Source organism: Salvelinus namaycush, chromosome 37 (genome assembly GCF_016432855.1).
Source record: "Salvelinus namaycush isolate Seneca chromosome 37, SaNama_1.0, whole genome shotgun sequence".
In the NCBI taxonomy this organism is placed as follows: Eukaryota; Metazoa; Chordata; class Actinopteri; order Salmoniformes; family Salmonidae; genus Salvelinus; species Salvelinus namaycush.
In genome coordinates, this window is record NC_052343.1 from 26,224,833 (window position 1) to 26,245,648 (window position 20,816).

At 44.2% G+C, this 20,816-nt stretch overlaps 1 protein-coding gene across 1 annotated transcript in view; it reads right to left on the bottom strand.

The window, feature by feature from the left end:
* The window catches only part of LOC120030930 (phospholipid-transporting ATPase ID-like), a 55,497-nt gene that overhangs the window by 26,725 nt on the left and 7,956 nt on the right, over window positions 1–20,816 (bottom strand). The window contains exons 6-16 of the mRNA XM_038976435.1: window positions 14,018–14,090; window positions 13,564–13,634; window positions 13,256–13,335; window positions 12,408–12,566; window positions 7,957–8,045; window positions 6,557–6,753; window positions 6,018–6,138; window positions 5,762–5,849; window positions 2,141–2,175; window positions 1,760–1,919; window positions 937–1,125 (exon numbers count right to left, since the gene is read on the bottom strand). Coding sequence (XP_038832363.1) covers window positions 937–1,125; window positions 1,760–1,919; window positions 2,141–2,175; window positions 5,762–5,849; window positions 6,018–6,138; window positions 6,557–6,753; window positions 7,957–8,045; window positions 12,408–12,566; window positions 13,256–13,335; window positions 13,564–13,634; window positions 14,018–14,090 — 1,262 coding nt within the window. The remainder of the gene's footprint in view (window positions 1–936; window positions 1,126–1,759; window positions 1,920–2,140; window positions 2,176–5,761; window positions 5,850–6,017; window positions 6,139–6,556; window positions 6,754–7,956; window positions 8,046–12,407; window positions 12,567–13,255; window positions 13,336–13,563; window positions 13,635–14,017; window positions 14,091–20,816) is intronic.

Here is a 20,816-nt window from a genome sequence, read left to right on the forward strand (position 1 = left end):
GGCTAGGCTGATGAGACAGTGGATTGGCTGGGCTGATGAGACAGTGGATTGGCTAGGCTGATGAGACAGTGGATTGGCTGGGCTGATGAGACAGTGGATTGGCTGGGCTGATGAGACAGTGGATTGCGCACTCAGATGGAACAGAGTAAATAGGCATTTTAATGTCATAGATTTATATTGTTGTACAGTATGTTTTATACAAAAATATTTTATTTTGCTCTTGCGTAAGTTGCTGAAGTGCACTACGTCAAGGTGTGTTTGGTGAGCGTGTGTGTGTCTACTGTATGTCAAGGTGTGTTTGGTGAGCGTGTGTGTGTCTACTGTATGTCAAGGTGTGTTTGGTGAGCGTGTGTGTGTCTACTGTACGTCAAGGTGTGTTTGGTGAGCGTGTGTGTGTCTACTGTATGTCAAGGTGTGTTTGGTGAGCGTGTGTGTGTCTACTGTACGTCAAGGTGTGTTTGGTGAGCGTGTTTGTGTCTACTGTATGTCAAGGTGTGTTTGGTGAGCGTGTTTGTGTCTACTGTATGTCAAGGTGTGTTTGGTGAGCGTGTTTGTGTCTACTGTATGTCAAGGTGTGTTTGGTGAGCGTGTTTGTGTCTACTGTATGTCAAGGTGTGTTTGGTGAGCGTGTGTGTGTCTACTGTATGTCAAGGTGTGTTTGGTGAGCGTGTTTGTGTCTACTGTATGTCAAGGTGTGTTTGGTGAGCGTGTTTGTGTCTACTGTATGTCAAGGTGTGTTTGGTGAGCGTGTTTGTGTCTACTGTATGTCAAGGTGTGTTTGGTGAGCGTGTGTGTGTCTACTGTATGTCAAGGTGTGTTTGGTGAGCGTGTGTGTGTCTACTGTATGTCAAGGTGTGTTTGGTGAGCGTGTGTGTGTCTACTGTATGTCAAGGTGTGTGCGTGCTTGTGTGAGTGCGTATGCATGCATGCGTATACCTATAACGGACATCCTCTTGCGGATGTTGTTGAAGTCGAGGATGGCCAGCAGTGTGTATGTGACGGGTCGGCCCAGCTCTGTCACAGTGACAGTACCAGGGGTTCTAGACCGGAACACAAAACCAAAGTTCCTGGCTGCTGTCACCAACGCACCCTCATCTGGAGACTGAGCCTTATACATCAACTCTCCTAGAGGGGGCAGAGTGGGGGAGTGAGAGAGAGTGATGGGGGAGAGAGAGCAATGGGGGAGGGAGAGGGAGAGAGAGAGGTGAGAGAGGCGAGGGAGAGGTGAGAGAGGGAGACAGAGAATACAGTATCTATTAAACACATTCTATACATGTATTTTGAACACAAAATACAACATGCTTTTAAGATGCACTATGCAAAACCACTCCGCCATTTCATGGTTCGCCTAATTTCAGTTTATGTGACAAAACAAGCAATGCATAGTGTAGAGAATCATTGTACCATCTAAACCGCTTTGAAATATATTTTAAACAACCAAAATATAACCCTCATTCCCTCTCTCTCTCTCATCCTCCCTCTATCTCTATCTAACCCTCATTCCCTCTACCTCGCTCTCTCTTACCCTACTTCTATTCCTCCCTCTATTGCTCTCTCACCCTCCCTCTCCTTCTATTCCTCCCTCTATCCCTCTCTCTCACCCTCCCTCTCCTTCTATTCCTCCCTCTATCGCTCTCTCACCCTCCCTCTCCTTCTATTCCTCCCTCTATCCCTCTCTCTCACCCTCCCTCTCCTTCTATTCCTCCCTCCATCCCTCTCTCTCACCCTCCTTCCATCCCTCCCTCCTGCTATCTCTCACCCTCCTTCTTCTCCTCACTCATGACGGTGTGACAGAGAGAAAGCAGCCGGAAGAACTCGTGGCTGTGAAGGTCTCCCAGCTTCACCGACTTCAGCAGACCGTTGTCATAGTAACAGAAGTCAGGGTCCGCCAGGGGGTTGAAGGAGGAGAAGTCTAACCTCTAGAAAGAGAGAAGAGGAGAGAGAGAAGGGGAGACAGAGAAGGGGGGAAGAGAGGAAGGAGGACAGTTGTAGTATTCACCGTTAGAAACTATGCTTTGTATTCACCTATGGTTAAAGAGCAAAGTGCACAGTGCCAGAGTGATGTCATTGCCACAGAGAGCAAGCTGAACAGTATGCTGTGTTGTTAGTCATACTGTTAGTCTTACGTTAGCCTGCTCACCTTTAGCTGTGCTCCCAACGGGTCGATCACCTCACCTGACAATAGAACACACTCACACTTAGACTCAGAGTTACCCAGCACCACAAGGACGTCTACAACATTGACTGGGGGAACAGGACAGTGCTGTTTTGATCTGATTTGTGTGTGTGTGTATTTTTCTATTTGTATTTATTAAGAATCCCAATGCCAATTTTTTTATTTATTAAAAATCCCTATTAGTTCCTGCCAAGGCAGCAGCTACTCTTCCTGGGGTTAATTATGGATCCCCATTAGTTCCTGCCAAGACAGCAACTACTCTTCCTGGGGTTTATTATGAATCCCCATTAGTTCCTGCCAAGGCAGCAGCTACTCTTCCTGGGGTTTATTATGAATCCCCATTAGTTCCTGCCAAGGCAGCAGCTACTCTTCCTGGGGTTTATTATGAATCCCCATTGGTTCCTGCCAAGACAGCAACTACTCTTCCTGGGGTTTATTATGGATCCCCATTAGTGCCTGCCAAGGCAGCAGCTACTCTTCCTGGGGTTAATTATGGATCCCCATTAGTTCCTGCCAAGACAGCAGCTACTCTTCCTGGGGTTTATTATGGATCCCCATTAGTTCCTTCCAAGGCAGCAGCTACTCTTCCTGGGGTTAATTATGGATCCCCATTAGTTCCTGCCAAGACAGCAGCTACTCTTCCTGGGGTTTATTATGGATCCCCATTAGTGCCTGCCAAGGCAGCAGCTACTCTTCCTGAGGTTTATTATGGATCCCCATTAGTGCCTGCCAAGGCAGCAGCTACTCTTCCTGGGGTTAATTATGGATCCCCATTAGTTCCTGCCAAGACAGCAACTACTCTTCCTGGGGTTTATTATGGATCCCCATTAGTTCCTGCCAAGACAGCAGCTACTCTTCCTGGGGTTTATTATGGATCCCCATTAGTTCCTGCCAAGACAGCAGCTACTCTTCCTGGGGTTTATTATGGATCCCCATTAGTGCCTGCCAAGACAGCAGCTACTCTTCCTGGGGTTTATTATGGATCCCCATTAGTGCCTGCTAAAGGCAGCAGCTACTCTTCCTGGGGTTTATTATGGATCCCCATTAGTGCCTGCTAAAGGCAGCAGCTACTCTTCCTGGGGTTTATTATGAATCCCCATTAGTTCCTGCCAAGGCAGCAGCTACTCTTCCTGGGGTTTATTATGAATCCCCATTAGTTCCTGCCAAGGCAGCAGCTACTCTTCCTGGGGTTTATTATGAATCCCCATTGGTTCCTGCCAAGACAGCAACTACTCTTCCTGGGGTTTATTATGGATCCCCATTAGTGCCTGCCAAGGCAGCAGCTACTCTTCCTGGGGTTAATTATGGATCCCCATTAGTTCCTGCCAAGACAGCAGCTACTCTTCCTGGGGTTTATTATGGATCCCCATTAGTTCCTTCCAAGGCAGCAGCTACTCTTCCTGGGGTTAATTATGGATCCCCATTAGTTCCTGCCAAGACAGCAGCTACTCTTCCTGGGGTTTATTATGGATCCCCATTAGTGCCTGCCAAGGCAGCAGCTACTCTTCCTGAGGTTTATTATGGATCCCCATTAGTGCCTGCCAAGGCAGCAGCTACTCTTCCTGGGGTTAATTATGGATCCCCATTAGTTCCTGCCAAGACAGCAACTACTCTTCCTGGGGTTTATTATGGATCCCCATTAGTTCCTGCCAAGACAGCAGCTACTCTTCCTGGGGTTTATTATGGATCCCCATTAGTTCCTGCCAAGACAGCAGCTACTCTTCCTGGGGTTTATTATGGATCCCCATTAGTGCCTGCCAAGACAGCAGCTACTCTTCCTGGGGTTTATTATGGATCCCCATTAGTGCCTGCTAAAGGCAGCAGCTACTCTTCCTGGGGTTTATTATGGATCCCCATTAGTGCCTGCTAAAGGCAGCAGCTACTCTTCCTGGGGTTTATTATGGATCCCCATTAGTGCCTGCTAAAGGCAGCAGCTACTCTTCCTGGGGTTTATTATGGATCCCCATTAGACAGCAGCTACTCTTCCTGGGGTGTATTATGGATCCCCATTAGTGCCTGCCAAGGCAGCAACTACTCTTCCTGGGGTTTATTATGGATCCCCATTAGTGCCTGCCAAGGCAGCAACTACTCTTCCTGAGGTTTATTATGGATCTCCATTAATGCCTGCTAAAGGCAGCAGCTACTCTTCCTGGGGTCTAGCAAATATTAAGGCAGTAATATACATTATAATACCATTATAAACATTAAAATACATTTAACAACAGATTTCACACCACATTAAGTGTGTGCCCTCAGGCCACTACTCTACTACTACACACAATCTAGGTGTAAGTGTGTGTATAGAGTGCATGTGTATATACTGTGTACGTGTGTGTATAGTGTCTAAGTTGTGTGTATAGTGTGTATGTTGTATGTGTTTGTACATGTGTGTGTGACTCTTCACAGTCCTTGCTGTTCCATAAGGTGTATTTGTATCAGTTTTTAAAAAATCTGATAGACTGTAGTATATAGTGTATTATACACACCTTAAATCTGATATACTGTAGTATATATGTAGTATACCCACCATAAATCTGATAGAATGTAGTATATATGTAGTATACCCACCTTAAATCTGATAGACTGTAGTATATATGTGGTATACCCACCTTAAATCTGATAGACTGTAGTATATATGTAGTATACCCACCATAAATCTGATAGACTGTAGTATATATGTAGTATACCCACCTTAAATCTGATAGACTGTAGTATATATGTAGTATACCCACCTTAAATCTGATAGACTGTAGTATATAATGTAATTTATAGTGTAGTATATAGTAGTATATAGTGTAGTATATAGTGTCATATATAGTGTAGTATATAGTAGTATATAGTGTAGTATACCCACCTTAAATCTGATAGACTGTAGTATATAGTGTAGTTTATAGTGTAGTATATAGTAGTATATAGTGTAGTATATAGTGTCATATATAGTGTAGTATAGAGTGTAGTATATAGTAGTATATAGTGTAGTATACCCACCTTAAATCCGATAGACTGTAGTATATAGTGTAGTATTGTCACGTCCTGACCATAGAGAGCCTTTATTTTCTATGGTAGAGTAGGTCAGGGCGTGACTGGGGGGTTAGTCTAGTTTATATTTTCTATGTGGGGTTCTAGGTTGTTTTTTCTATGTTGGGGTTTTGGTATGATTCCCAATTAGAGGCAGCTGGCTATCGTTGTCTCTAATTGGGGATCATACTTAAGTAGCATTTTTCCCACCTGTGGGTTATGGGATATTGTTTTGTTTGGAGTTAGTGCACTTTGCACCTCTGTAGTCACGGTTTGATTGTTTATTGTTTATTGTTTTGTTAAGTTTCACTATTAATAAAGCATGTGGAACTCTACGTACGCTGCGCCTTGGTCCGACCATTATTACGAACAACGTGACAAGTATATCGTGCAGTATATAGTAGTATATAATGTAGTATATAGTGTAGTATATAGCGTAGTATATAGTGTGTTATATATTGTAGTATAGCGTGTAGTATATAGTAGTATATAGTGTAGTATAGAGTGTAGTATATAGTGTAGTATATAGTGTAGTATACAGTGTAGTATATAGTGTAGTATACCCACCATAGGCATGTCCATTGATAGAGCACTTGCTAAAGCTCATGATGTTTTGAGTGAGAGTTCCTGTCTTGTCACTGAAGATGTACTCCACCTGTTTCAATGGGGGGGGGGGGGGGGGGGGGGGGGGGTTATCAAGATACCACAGACATACTGAACCTACATCCAGACACACCACAGGCTTTTAGGCTAACATTCTCCAACACAGAGATACAAGGATCTAGTGTAGATGAACAACAGTAGGGTGGAGGATGTTCCTCACCTGTCCCAGTTCCTCGTTGAGAGTGGTGGTCCTGGCTTCAGCTGCTGTGTTACACTGTGGACAGAACATCTTCCTGTCCCAGTTTATAAAGTAACTATGACCCAGCCTAATCACCTCCACACTGGAGAGAGACAAAGGGAGGGGAAAGGGAGGGAGGGAGGGGAAAGAGAGAGAGAAAAAAATTATGATAATTCAACAGGAAGCCCTCTAACTTGTTTGGGATTGCAGATAGATTGCAGCCCACACAACACATACAAAAACACACAACAGACTAACACACAAACACACTAACACATAAAGAAACCAACAAACAACAGTTATCAGTACGGGTGGGTCAGTACCAGACACTAACATCAGTCTTGGATTGAAATACTAACTTGTTCCAGAATCCACAGAAAGTAAAGTACTGATGAAGCATCTTGACTGTCACTGTCACTCATCTCCCTTGACTAAAAGGGTCATAGAGGTTTTATTACCTGACATAGAGATGTTATTACCTGACATAGAGGGCTTATAACCTGACATAAAGTATTCCTGACCTGACGTAGAGTGAGATGGGCACCACGGTGTTGAGAATGATGACGTAGGACCAGAAGGAGAGGAAAGCAGAGAATAGGAAGTTGTCTACAGGCAGGTCCCAGGCCAGGTAACTCTGGAACAGAGAACCCACCTCTCTCTCCCACACAGCGTTCCCCACAGCCAGGATCACACCCATACACACCATGAAGCCAAAGATCTGGGATGGGGAGAGAGAGGAGGGAGAAAGGGGAGAGAGAGGGGGGAGAGAGAGGCGTGAGAAGGGCCGAAAGGGGGGAAGAGAGGGGAGAAAGACGGGAGAGAGAGAGAGGAGAAAGGGGGGAAGAGAGGGGAGAGAGAGGGAGGGAGAGAGAGGGGAGAAAGGGGGGAAGAGAGGGGAGAAAGAGGGGAGAGAGAGAGGGGAGAAAGGGGGGAAGAGAGGGGAGAGAGAGGGAGGGAGAGAGAGGGGAGAAAGGGGGGAAGAGAGGGGAGAAAGAGGGGAGCGAGAGAGGGGAGAAAGGGGGGAAGAGAGGGGAGAGAGAGGCGTGAGAAGGGCCGAAAGGGGGGAAGAGAGGGGAGAAAGAGGGGAGAGAGAGAGGGGAGAAAGGGGGGAAGAGAGGGGAGAGAGAGGGAGGGAGAGAGAGGGGAGAAAGGGGGGAAGAGAGGGGAGAAAGAGGGGAGAGAGAGAGGGGAGAAAGGGGGGAAGAGAGGGGAGAGAGAGGGAGGGAGAGAGATGGGAGAAAGGGGGGAAGAGAGGGGAGAAAGGGGGGAGAGAGAGAGGGGAGAAAGGGGGGAAGAGAGGGGAGAGAGAGGGAGGGAGAGAGAGGGGAGAAAGGGGGGAAGAGAGGGGAGAAAGAGGGGAGAGAGAGAGGGGAGAAAGGGGGGAAGAGAGGGGAGAAAGAGGGGAGAGAGAGAGGGGAGAAAGGGGGAAGAGAGGGGAGAGAGAGGGGAGAGAGAGAGGGGAGAAAGGGGGGAAGAGAGGGGAGAGAGAGGGAGGGAGAGAGAGGGGAGAAAGGGGGGAAGAGAGGGGAGAGAGAGAGGGGAGAAAGGGGGGAAGAGAGGGGAGAAAGAGGGGAGAGAGAGAGGGGAGAAAGGGGGGAAGAGAGGGGAGAAAGAGGGGAGAGAGAGAGGGGAGAAAGGGGGGAAGAGAGGGGAGAGAGAGGGAGGGAGAGAGAGGGGAGAAAGAGGGGAGAGAGAGAGGGGAGAAAGGGGGGAAGAGAGGGGAGAGAGAGGGAGGGAGAGAGAAAGAGGGTAAAGATTAGACTTATGTCAAAATGTATGTACCTTATTTTTATTTCAAAATGTCAAACTAAACTAGAAAAGTACAGTTTCGGGAGAAACCAGAAGGCTAGTCTTGTTTTATATTAGAAGTAGATGTTAAACACGTATGGCCAAACAGAAGGGGAGGTGTGGGGTCTCCTACCCAGAGCACCAGTGTGTTCATGAGGCGGTCAATGCTTGTGCGTTTGAACTTGGTGCGACCACTATTCTGCATCAGCTTGGTGTCTGGGCCTGGTTAGAGAGATATAGAAAGAGGAATTGGTTAGACAAACACACACACACACACACACACACACACACACACACACACACACACAAAGAGACAGACAGACATGTTAAGTTCATGTTTTAAGTATCCCTATATTTCTGTTATTACAGGGCTATCACTCAGTCAAGAGTGCGCATGCGCAGAAAGTCTTGTCGTTGATGGACCTAGCCTTGAGTGTAATGGCTACTTGTAGTGTGTTCATATAGTAGAGTAAACTTTGTTAAACTGGAACCTTGTCGTTGTGTCATTTAACATTGGTAGCAGAGGATGGCTAATAACTATAACGTGCCACCTCGCTTCGACGAGAAGAGGTTGTACGAAAGTTGGGAAAATGAACTGGGAATCTGGACACGCGTTACTAATCTGGACGTGAAAAAGCAAGCACTTGCGGTGGTATTATCGCTCGATGGAAGAGCGAGAGATACAGCACTGGAAATATCCGTTGAGGATTTGAACAAGGATGAGGTATGGGAACTTTGATCACAGCACTGGATTCTGTATTTCTTAAAGAAGAGAAAGACCGTGCCTACGAGGCATATTCAAACTTTGACAGTGTTACGAGAGATATTTCGGTTGCAATGACGGACTACATCATTGATTTCGAACAGAGGTACAATAGAATGCGCAAGTACGACATGGTTCTCCCAGATGCAGTGTTAGGGTTCAAGTTGCTAGGTACTGCCTGTCTAGATGGTAGGGAGAAACAGTTGGCTTTGACTGCTTGTACTGTGCTGACTTTTGCATCTATGAAGTCGGCACTAAAAAGAATATTTGGTGAGAAGACGTCTGTCGCGCCAATAACAGATGGAATGCAAGTGAGTGACGCAGCATATTACACCGAGCAGCACAGAAAAGGCGCCAACAAGTCACCTTCTCAAGACAACCAGAAGAGGGCGCCATTTCCCGGCACAAATCCACTGGACAAATATGGAAGGAGATCGAAATGTGCAATTTGTCAAAGCACTTACCATTGGGTTAAAGACTGTCCTCATAAAAATGAACAAGTTAAACTAACAGAGGAAAATGTAAACACAGAGATAGAGCAGTGTAACATTACACTGTTTTCAAATGAATCTGCTTCTGATACTGAGATTTTTATAGTTGAATCCTTAGGATCTGCTGTGATTGATACTGCATGTACACGGACAGTGTGTGGTGCAAAATGGCTTGATAGCTATGTCAGTGAACTAAATATGAAAGAAGTACAAAATATGATTGACACACCAAGCAACAGAGCTTTCAAATTTGGAGATGGGAGAATTGTCCATTCTACCAAGAGAGTTAAGATACCAGCAAAAATTGGTCAGACTAAGTGTCACATTGAAACAGAGGTGGTCCCTACAGATATCCCCTTACTATTAAGCAAAGCTTCCCTCAAGAAGGCAGAGGCTGTACTAGACATAAAAAATGACAAGGCAGTGATGTTTAAACAACCAGTGACTCTTGAACTTACTACCTCAGGCCACTATTGTGTAAACATTTTAGACAAAGACATCACACAGAGTCCATGCAAAAATGAGATTCTGACTGACACAGAGAACATGAGCACTGAAGAAAAACACCAAGTATTGTTAAAGCTTTACAAACAGTTTGGACATGATACAGTTGACAGACTTCAGAAGTTACTCAGCAGTTCAGGGAATAATGATGATGAGAAGTACGAAACTGGAAACAAAGTGTACTACAAACGAGTTGACTGTCAAGAGTGGAAAGGACCGGGAGTAGTCATTGGTCAAGATGGTGTGGTGATATTTGTGAGGCACGAAGGCATGATTGTCAGGGTGCATCACTCAAGATTGCGGAAAGTAAATGATCAACAAGATAGAGGGACTGTTGCTGAGAATCAGTCTCCTAATGAAAATGACAAAAAGGACACAGTAACAGACACAAACCTACCAGATGTCGCATCCAATGATATGGACACTGAAACTGACACAGGAAATGGAGCAGAGACCTTCAACCATGCCACAGGTAATACTGTTGAGCGTTCAAATGAGGAAAACATTCAACAACAGCCACATGTGTTAAGAGAACATGGTTGTTCCAATCTGAAAACTGGACAAACTGTTAAATACATGGACAGAGAAAGTGGTATTCCACATACAGCAACCGTCATTGGACGAGCAGGAAAAGCAAAACACAAGAACTGGTATAACTTGCAGTACTCTGAACCAGCTACACTTTCTGGTACAACAGGGTCAGCTGACCTGCCACTTGTAGATAATATCGGAATTGAACCAATGGAAAATCGAGAAAAACAGAATGACATTCAAAATGATGATGTACTTGAAACAAAGGACGTGTCATTTGACTCAGCTAAGCTAGATGAGCTCAGTAATTGGAGGAAAAATGGAGTGTTTGAGGAAGTCAAAGACATTGGCCAAAAGTGCGTCTCAACAAGGTGGGTGTGTACCCTTAAAGAATCCTTAACTGGAATAGTGCCCAAAGCACGTCTAGTGGCAAGAGGTTTTGAGGAGCTGGCTGCCAAAGAACTCACAAAAGACTCACTGACATGCGCCTCAGAGTCACTCAGATTGCTGATGTCAGTGATCTGCCAGAAAAAAATGGAAACTTAATTCCATAGACATCAAATCTGGATTTTTGCAGGGAACAGAGCTGTCAAGGGACATTCACATCTGACCGAAGCTAAAATCGAAGGAACACTGTGGAAACTAAAAAAGTGTGTGTATGGACTGGCAGATGGATCACTGTCCTGGTACAACAAAGTCAAGGCAACAATGCTGAATACAGGTGGAAAAATGTCACAAGTGGATCCTGCAGTCTTCTATTGGCTTGATCAAGACTGCAATGTGACTGGAGTACTTGCCTGTCATGTTGATGACTTTATCTGGGGTGGCTCACAGACCTTTGCTTCAACTGTGATTCCACACCTCAAAGCTGTTTTCTAGGTTGGCCGTGAGGAGCATGATCATTTTTGTTATGTTGGCATAGAGTTTATTACAGTTGATGGAAAAATACTGATGCAACAGGAGAGCTATATCAAGAATCTTCAACCCATCCACATGGATTCTTCAAGAGCCGTACAAAGGAATTCCCCTCTGTGGAATTGAAGCTGGTCAATTGAGGTCAAAGATAGGACACATTTTATGGGCTGCGAGACAGAGTAGACCTGGTTTGATGGTTGCAACTTGGCATCTAACACAAAACACGCCACTGTACAAACCATTCATGAGGCAAACAAAGTTGTTCGTAAACTGAAATCACAACAAGTGACTTTAAAGTTTCAGCATGTTGGAAAAGATGACTCTTTGAAACTAGTTGTCTTCAGTGATGCTTCGCTAGGTTATCACTGGTGGGACAAAACGGCACTTCCTACCTGTAGTTTGTGTCACTGACAACTACTCATTATTTGATGCTGTGAAGTCAACCAACTCTGTCACAGAGAAAAGACTTCGAGATTAGCAGCATCAAGGAACTTATTCAAGCACAGAGAATCCAGCGGATTCTGTGGTCGACCACAAAGGAACAGCTTGCTGACTGTCTGACTAAAAAAGGAGCATCCGGTCTTGTGCTCCTACAGGCTCTCGCTCCTACAGGCTCTCAGTAATGGAAAGTGGCAGCTTGAGTAATACAAATAAAAACTGTCACACAACCCATTTGTAATGGGGATCTTGAATAATACTTGGACATTTAATTATGTTGTTGATGTTTTATTTGTCTTTAAAGAAAAGGGGGAGATTGTTAAGTTCATGTTTTAAGTATCCCTATATTTCTGTTATTACAGGGCTATCACTCAGTCAAGAGTGCGCATGCGCAGAAAGTCTTGTCGTTGATGGACCTAGCCTTGAGTGTAATGGCTACTTGTAGTGTGTTCATATAGTAGAGTAAACTTTGTTAAACTGGAACCTTGTCGTTGTGTCATTTCGAGTTAACAAGACAGACAGACAGACAGACAGACAGACAGACAGACAGACAGACAGACAGACAGGCAGACAGGCAGACAGACAGACAGACAGACAGACAGACAGGCAGGCAGACAGACAGACAGACAGACAGACAGACAGACAGACAGACAGACAGACAGGCAGGCAGACAGGCAGACAGACAGACAGACAGACAGACAGACAGACAGACAGACAGGCAGGCAGGCAGGCAGGCAGACAGACAGACAGACAGACAGACAGACAGACAGACAGACAGACAGGCAGGCAGGCAGACAGACAGACAGACAGACAGACAGACAGACAGACAGACAGACAGGCAGGCAGGCAGGCAGACAGGCAGACAGACAGACAGACAGACAGACAGACAGACAGACAGACAGACAGACAGACAGACAGACAGACAGATACAGAAGGACCAACCTGCAAAGATGACCAGTCCGTAGCAGGTCTCTGTGTTGCGGAGGACACAGCCTCGTAGTAACATGTTGTGGTTGCTCAGGGGGTATTTACAGTCTCTCCAGCACAGAAGACCACAGAACCTGTCCAGCTTGTTGTTGGGAGGCTCACAGACCACCTCACCTGCACCGGCAACACACACCTTTATCACACACTTTACAGCTAATACAGGTCTTCAGACACACTATCACCTCACCTAGTCAGCTAAGATACAGTACAGTGTTCTCTCCATCATCATCTTACCATCCCACCTCAGTAACAGACAGCTTTTAGAAACCACCTCAGCAGCACTGCACACTGTTTACTACATCAGCCTCTGCTTCACAAAAAGAATGACTAGATATTCAACATCACCACAGAGGGCAGAGTTCAGCTGTGTTTCAGCCACATTCCATTTTAGGACTATTGAATTAAACTGACTTACTATGGGCGCTGCGCTAGCAGACACACACACACACACACACACACACTCACACATACACACACACACACACACTCGCACACGCACGCACGCTCGCACGCACGCACGCACGCACGCACGCACGCACGCACACACACACACACACACACAGACCAACTTGCTTGCAGTAATGCTTTCTGCTGAGCAGGTGAGGAGAGATGTGTGGGTGAACCATGCTGATGAGGAGAACCAGTGTGTCTGTGGGGAATGGAGAGACTGGGGGTGTTAAGTGCTGACAACGGAGGGCGTGTGTGTGTGTGATGCTGGGCAGTATGTGTGCTAAGTGCTTGGTTGCAGAGTGGACCTGCTGACCTCTGATGTGTGAAAGACACAATAGAAAGAGACTTCCTACCATCAAAAGAGGCCAGGTTGTTGGGGTCTCCCAGCTCTGCAGTCACAGACAGAGACTGACGCACCTTCATATTGGTCTCCCTGCACAAACACAACACACACACACACACACGCACGCACGCACGCACGCACGCACGCACGCACGCACGCACGCACGCACGCACGCACGCACGCACGCACGCACACACACACACACACACACACACACACACACACACACACACACACACTGTATATGAACTCACAAACCATGAGGATCACTGTGTTGTGCTTTATTGGACAGTGCTGTGTGTTATGGTGTACTCTTACCCGTCTAGCTCTGCGGTTTCGATGTAACAGAGGCTATGAGGTTCACTACTGGACAGTAAGAGAAGGTCAGCCTGAAGAGAAACATCAGCTAGCATTAGCATCCGCTAACACACTGTAGCATTTCTGATAATACCACTTTGTCCCTTCTAGCATGGCCATCTAATAAGGCTAACACGCTACTAGTACAGTACATTGAAAGTTAACCTTAGTGTAGAGATTGTTTGGCTGAAATATGAGAGCGCTGTGTGTTACATCGCCTTTATGGAAGCCTTTAAAACCACCATGAATGAATCTCAATACCGGTAAGTGCTTGTATATATATCAAACCATTGCACTGCACCATAAAAACTGTGTTATGACAGAATACATTACAACAGTTGTAAATGAATCATGACCAGTGTGTGTGTGTGTGTGTGAGATACATTATGCTGATGATTGAATGACACACACTTACTGCAACAAACTGGTTATTCTCCAGTTTAATGATATCACCCACTCTTACATTCATCCACTTCTCCTTCTGAAGACTGAGAGAGAGAAACGAGGGAGGGAGGTAGAGAGAGAGAAAGAGAGGGAGAGAGAGAGAGTGAAAGAGAGGGAGAGAGAGAGAAAAAGAGAGGGAGAGAGAGAGAGAGGGAGGGAGAGAGGGAGGAAGGGAGGAAAGGAGGGAGGGAGGGAGGGAGGAAGGGAGGGAGGGAGGGAGGGAGGGAGAAAGAAAGAAAGAGGGAGAGAGAGAAAGAGGGAGGGAGGGAGGGAGGGGGAGAGAGAGAGAGAGAGAGAGAGAGAGTGGGAGGTAGAAAGAGAGAGAGAGGGAGAGAAAGAGGAACTAAATTATGAAAATAAACAGCTTACAATGTGTGAAGAGAACAGCATGAGTATTGGTCAGTAGCAGAAGTGACTGATGACTGTCTGTATTTCTGAGTGTAGACTGGACTAGATGTCTGTCTGTATTGCTGAGTGTAGACTGGACTAGATGATTGTCTGTATTGCTGATTGTAGACTGGACTAGATGAATGTCTGTATTGCTGAGTGTAGACTGGAATAGATAACTGTCTATATTTCTGAGTGTAGACTGGACTAGATGAATGTCTGTATATTTGAGTGTAGACTGGCAGGATGAATGTCTGTATTGCTGAGCGAAGACTGGGCTAGATAACTGTCTGTATTAATGAGTGTAGACTGGACTAGATGACTGTCTGTATTGCTGAGTGTAGACTGGACTAGACAACTCTCTGTATTGCGGAGTGTAGACTGGACTAGATAACTGTCTGTATTGCTGAGCGTAGACTGGACTAGAAGACTCTGTATTTCTGAGTATAGACTAGACTAGATGAATGTCTATATTAATGAGTGTAGACTGGACTAGATGACTGTCTGTATTGCTGAGTGTAGACTGGACTAGAAGACTCTGTATTCTGAGTGTAGACCGGATTAGATGAATGTCTGTATTTCTGAGTGTAGACTGGACTAGATGACGGTCTATATTGCTGAGTGTAGACTGGACTAGATGCCTGCCTGTACTAATGAGTGTAAACAGAACTAGATGACTGTTTGTATTGCTGAGTGTAGACTGGACTAGATGACTGTCTATATTGCTGAGTGTAGACTGGACTAGATGCCTGTCTGTACTAATGAGTGTAAACAGAACTAGATGACTGTTTGTATTGCTGAGTGTAGACTGGACTAGATGACTGTCTATATTGCTGAGTGTAGACTGGACTAGATGCCTGCCTGTACTAATGAGTGTAAACAGAACTAGATGACTGTTTGTATTGCTGAGTGTAGACTGGACTAGATAACTGTCTGTATTGCTGATTGTAGACAGGATTAGATGTCTGTCTGTATTGCTGAGTGTACACTGGACTAGATGACTGTCTGTATTGCTGAGTGTAGACTGGACTAGATAACTGTCTGTATTTCTGAGTGTAGACTGTCCTAGATGAATGTCTGTATTGCTGATTGTAGACTGTACTAGATGAATGTCTGTATTGCTGAGTGTAGACTGGACTAGATGACTCTCTGTATTGCTGAGTGTAGACCGGATTAGACGAATGTCTGTATTTCTGAGTGTAGACTGGACAAGAGGACTGTTTGTATTGCTGAGTGTAGACTGGACTAGATGCCTGTCTGTACTAATGAGTATAAACTGGACTAGATGACTGTCTGTATTGCTGAGTGTAGACTGGACTAGATAACTGTCTGTATTGCTGAGTGTAGACTGGACTAGATGACTGTCTGTAATGCTAATTGTAGACTGGACTAGATGTCTGTCTTTATTGCTGAGTGTTCACTGGACTAGATGACTGTCTGTATTGCTGAGTGTAGACTGGACTAGATAACTGTCTGTATTTCTGAGTGTAGACTGTCCTAGATGAATGTCTGTATTGCTGATTGTAGACTGGACTAGATGTCTGTCTTTATTGCTGAGTGGAGACTGGACTAGATTACTGTCTGTATTGCTGAGTGTAGACAGGACTAGATAACTGTCTGTATTTCTGAGTGTAGACTGGACTAGAGGACTGTCTGTATTGCTGAGTGTAGACTGTACTAGATGAATGTCTGTATTGCTGAGTGTAGACTGGACTAGAGGACTGTCTATATTGCTGAGTGTACACTGGACTAGATAACTGTCTGTATTTCTGAGTGTAGACTGTACTAGATGAATGTCTGTATTGCTGAGTGTAGACTGGACTAGAGGACTGTCTATATTGCTGAGTGTACACTGGACTAGATAACTGTCTGTATTGCTGAGTGTAGACTGTACTAGATGAATGTCTGTATTGCTGAGTGTAGACTGGACTAGAGGACTGTCCGTATTGCTGAGTGTACACTGGACTAGATAACTGTCTGTATTGCTGAGTGTAGACTGGACTAGATAACTGTCTGTATTAATGAGTGTAGACTGGACTAGATTACTGTCTGTATTGCTGATTGTAGACAGGATTAGATGTCTGTCTGTATTGCTGAGTGTACACTGGACTAGATGACTGTCTGTATTGCTGAGTGTAGACTGGACTAGATAACTGTCTGTATTTCTGAGTGTAGACTGTCCTAGATGAATGTCTGTATTGCTGATTGTAGACTGTACTAGATGAATGTCTGTATTGCTGAGTGTAGACTGGACTAGATGACTCTCTGTATTGCTGAGTGTAGACCGGATTAGACGAATGTCTGTATTTCTGAGTGTAGACTGGACAAGAGGACTGTTTGTATTGCTGAGTGTAGACTGGACTAGATGCCTGTCTGTACTAATGAGTATAAACTGGACTAGATGACTGTCTGTATTGCTGAGTGTAGACTGGACTAGATAACTGTCTGTATTGCTGAGTGTAGACTGGACTAGATGACTGTCTGTAATGCTAATTGTAGACTGGACTAGATGTCTGTCTTTATTGCTGAGTGTTCACTGGACTAGATGACTGTCTGTATTGCTGAGTGTAGACTGGACTAGATAACTGTCTGTATTTCTGAGTGTAGACTGTCCTAGATGAATGTCTGTATTGCTGATTGTAGACTGGACTAGATGTCTGTCTTTATTGCTGAGTGGAGACTGGACTAGATTACTGTCTGTATTGCTGAGTGTAGACAGGACTATATAACTGTCTGTATTTCTGAGTGTAGACTGGACTAGATTAATGTCTGTATTGCTGAGTGTAGACTGGACTAGAGGACTGTCTATATTGCTGAGTGTACACTGGACTAGATAACTGTCTGTATTGCTGAGTGTAGACTGTACTAGATGAATGTCTGTATTGCTGAGTGTAGACTGGACTAGAGGACTGTCCGTATTGCTGAGTGTACACTGGACTAGATAACTGTCTGTATTGCTGAGTGTAGACTGGACTAGATGACTGTTTGTATTGCTGAGTGCAGACTGTACTAGATGAATGTCTGTATTGCTGAGTGTAGACTGGACTAGATGTCTGTCTGTATTTCTGAGTGTAGACTGGACTAGATGACTGTCTGTATTGCTGAGTGTAGACTGGACTAGATGACTGTCTGTATTGCTGAGTGTAGACTGGACTAGATGCCTGCCTGTACTAATGAGTGTAAACTGGACTAGATTACTGTTTGTATTGCTGAGTGTAGACTGTACTAGATGAATGTCTGTATTGCTGAGTGTAGACTGGACTAGATGCCTGCCTGTACTAATGAGTGTAAACTGGACTAGATGACTGTTTGTATTGATGAGCGTAGACTGGACTAGATGAATCTCTGTATTAATGAGTGTAGACTGGACTAGACTGTGTGTATTGCTGATTGTAGACTGGACTAGACGTCTGTCATTATTGGTGAGTGTACAGTGGACTAAATGACTGTCTGTATAGCTGAGTGTAGACTGGACTAGAAGACTCTATTTCTGAGTGTAGACCGGATTAGATGAATGTCTGTATTGCTGAGCTTTGACTGGACTAGAGGACTGTCTGTATTGCTGAGTGTAGACTTGACTAGAAGACTCTGTATTTCTGAGTGTAGACTGGACTAGATGAATGTCTTTATTAATGAGTGTAGAGTGGACTAGATGACTGTCTGTATTGCTGAGTGTAGACTGGACTAGAAGACTCTGTATTTCTGAGTGTATTCCGGATTAGATGAATGTTTGTATTTCTGAGTGTAGACTGGACTAGATTAATGTTGGTATTGCTGAGTGTACACTGGAATAGATGACTGTCTGTATTTCTGAGTGTAGACTTTACTAGATGAATGTCTGTATTGCTGAGTGTAGACTGGACTAAAGGACTGTCTGTATTGCTGAGTGTAGACTGGACGAGATGACTCTCTGTATTGCTGAGTGTAGACCGGATTAGACGAATGTCTGTATTTCTGAGTGTAGACTGGACAAGAGGACTGTTTGTATTGCTGAGTGTAGACTGGACTAGATGCCTGTCTGTACTAATGAGTATAAACTGGACTAGATGACTGTCTGTATTGCTGAGTGTAGACTGGACTAGATAACTGTCTGTATTGCTGAGTGTAGACTGGACTAGATGACTGTCTGTAATGCTAATTGTAGACTGGACTAGATGTCTGTCTTTATTGCTGAGTGTTCACTGGACTAGATGACTGTCTGTATTGCTGAGTGTAGACTGGACTAGATAACTGTCTGTATTTCTGAGTGTAGACTGTCCTAGATGAATGTCTGTATTGCTGATTGTAGACTGGACTAGATGTCTGTCTTTATTGCTGAGTGGAGACTGGACTAGATTACTGTCTGTATTGCTGAGTGTAGACAGGACTAGATAACTGTCTGTATTTCTGAGTGTAGACTGGACTAGAGGACTGTCTGTATTGCTGAGTGTAGACTGGACTAAAGGACTGTCTGTATTGCTGAGTGTAGACTGGACTAGAGGACTGTCTGTATTGCTGAGTGTAGACTGGACTAGAGGACTGTCTGTATTGCTGAGTGTAGACTGGACTAGAGGACTGTCTGTATTGCTGAGTGTAGACTGGACTAGAGGACTGTCTGTATTGCTGAGTGTAGACTGGACTAGAGGACTGTCTGTATTGCTGAGTGTAGACTGGACTAGAGGACTGTCTGTATTGCTGAGTGTAGACTGGACTAGAGGACTGGCTTATTCATAGTAGTGTTTTGTGTTTGAGCACATCATAAACCTACTGCTGGGATATTCATAGTAGTGTTTTGTGTTGAGCACATCATAAACCTACTGCTGGGATATTCATAGTAGTGTTTTGTGTTGAGCACATAAACCTACTGCTGGGATATTCATAGTAGTATTGAGCACATCATAAACCTACTGCTGGGATATTCATAGTAGTTTTGAGCACATCATAAACCTACTGCTGGGATATTCATAGTTGTGTTTTGTGTTGAGCACATCATAAACCTACTGCTGGGATATTCATATTGTTTTGTGTTGAGCACATCATAAACCTACTGCTGGGATATTCATAGTAGTGTTTTGTGTTGAGCACATCATAAACCTACTGCTGGGATATTCATAGTGTTTTGGGTTGAGCACATCATAACTACTGCTGGGTATTCATAGTGTTTTTTGTGGAGCACATCATAAACCTACTTGCTGGGATATTCATATAGTGTTTTGTTTGAGCACATCATAAACCTACTGCTGGGATATTCATAGTTTGTGTTTTTGTGTTGAGCACATCATAAACCTACTGCTGGGTATTCATAGTAGTGTTTTGTGTTGAGCACATCAAACCTACTGCTGGGATATCATAGTGTGTTTTGTGTTGAGCACATCATAAACCTACTGCTGGGATATTCATAGTAGTTTTTTGTGTTGAGCACATCAATACCCTACTGCTGGGATATTCATAGTAGTGTTTTGTGTTGAGCACATCATAAACCTACTGCGGGATATTCATAGTAGTGTTTTGTGTTGAGCACATCATAAACCTACTGCTGGATATTCATAGTAGTGTTTTGTGTTGAGCACATCATAAACTACTGCTGGGATATTCATAGTAGTGTTTTGTGTTGAGCACATCATAAACCTACTGCTGGATATTCATAGTAGTGTTTTGGTTTGACACATCATAACCCTACTGCTGGGATATTCATAGTAGTGTTTGTTAGCACATCATAAACCTACTGCTGGGATATTCATAGTAGTGTTTTGTGTTGAGCACATCATAAACCTACTGCGGGATATTCATAGTAGTGTTTTGTGTTGAGCACATCATAAACCTACTGCTGGGATATTCATAGTAGTGTTTTGGTGTTGAGCACATAAACCTACTGCTGGGATATTCATAAGTGTTTTTTTGTGTTGAGCACATCATAAACCTACTGCTGGATATTCATATGTAGTGTTTTGAGCACATCAAAAACCTACTGCTGGGATATTCATAGTAGTGTTGAGCAACATCATAAACCTACTGCTGGGATATTCATAGTAGTGTTGAGCACATCATAAAACCTACTGCTGGGATATTCATAGTAGTGTTGAGCACATCATAAACCTACTGCTGGGATATTCAAGTAGTTTGTGTTTGAGCACATCATAACTACTGCTGGGATATTCATAGTGTGTTTGTGTGTGAGCACATCATAAACCTACTGCTGCGGATATTCATAGTGTGTTTTGTGTTGAGCACATCTATCCTACTGCTGGATATTCATAGTAGTTTTGTGTTGAGCACATCATAAACCTATCGTGGATATTCTAGTAGTGTTTTGTGTTGAGCACATCATAAACCTACTGGGGATATTCATAGTAGTGTTTGTGTGAGCACATCATAAACCTACTGCTGGTATTCATAGTATGTTT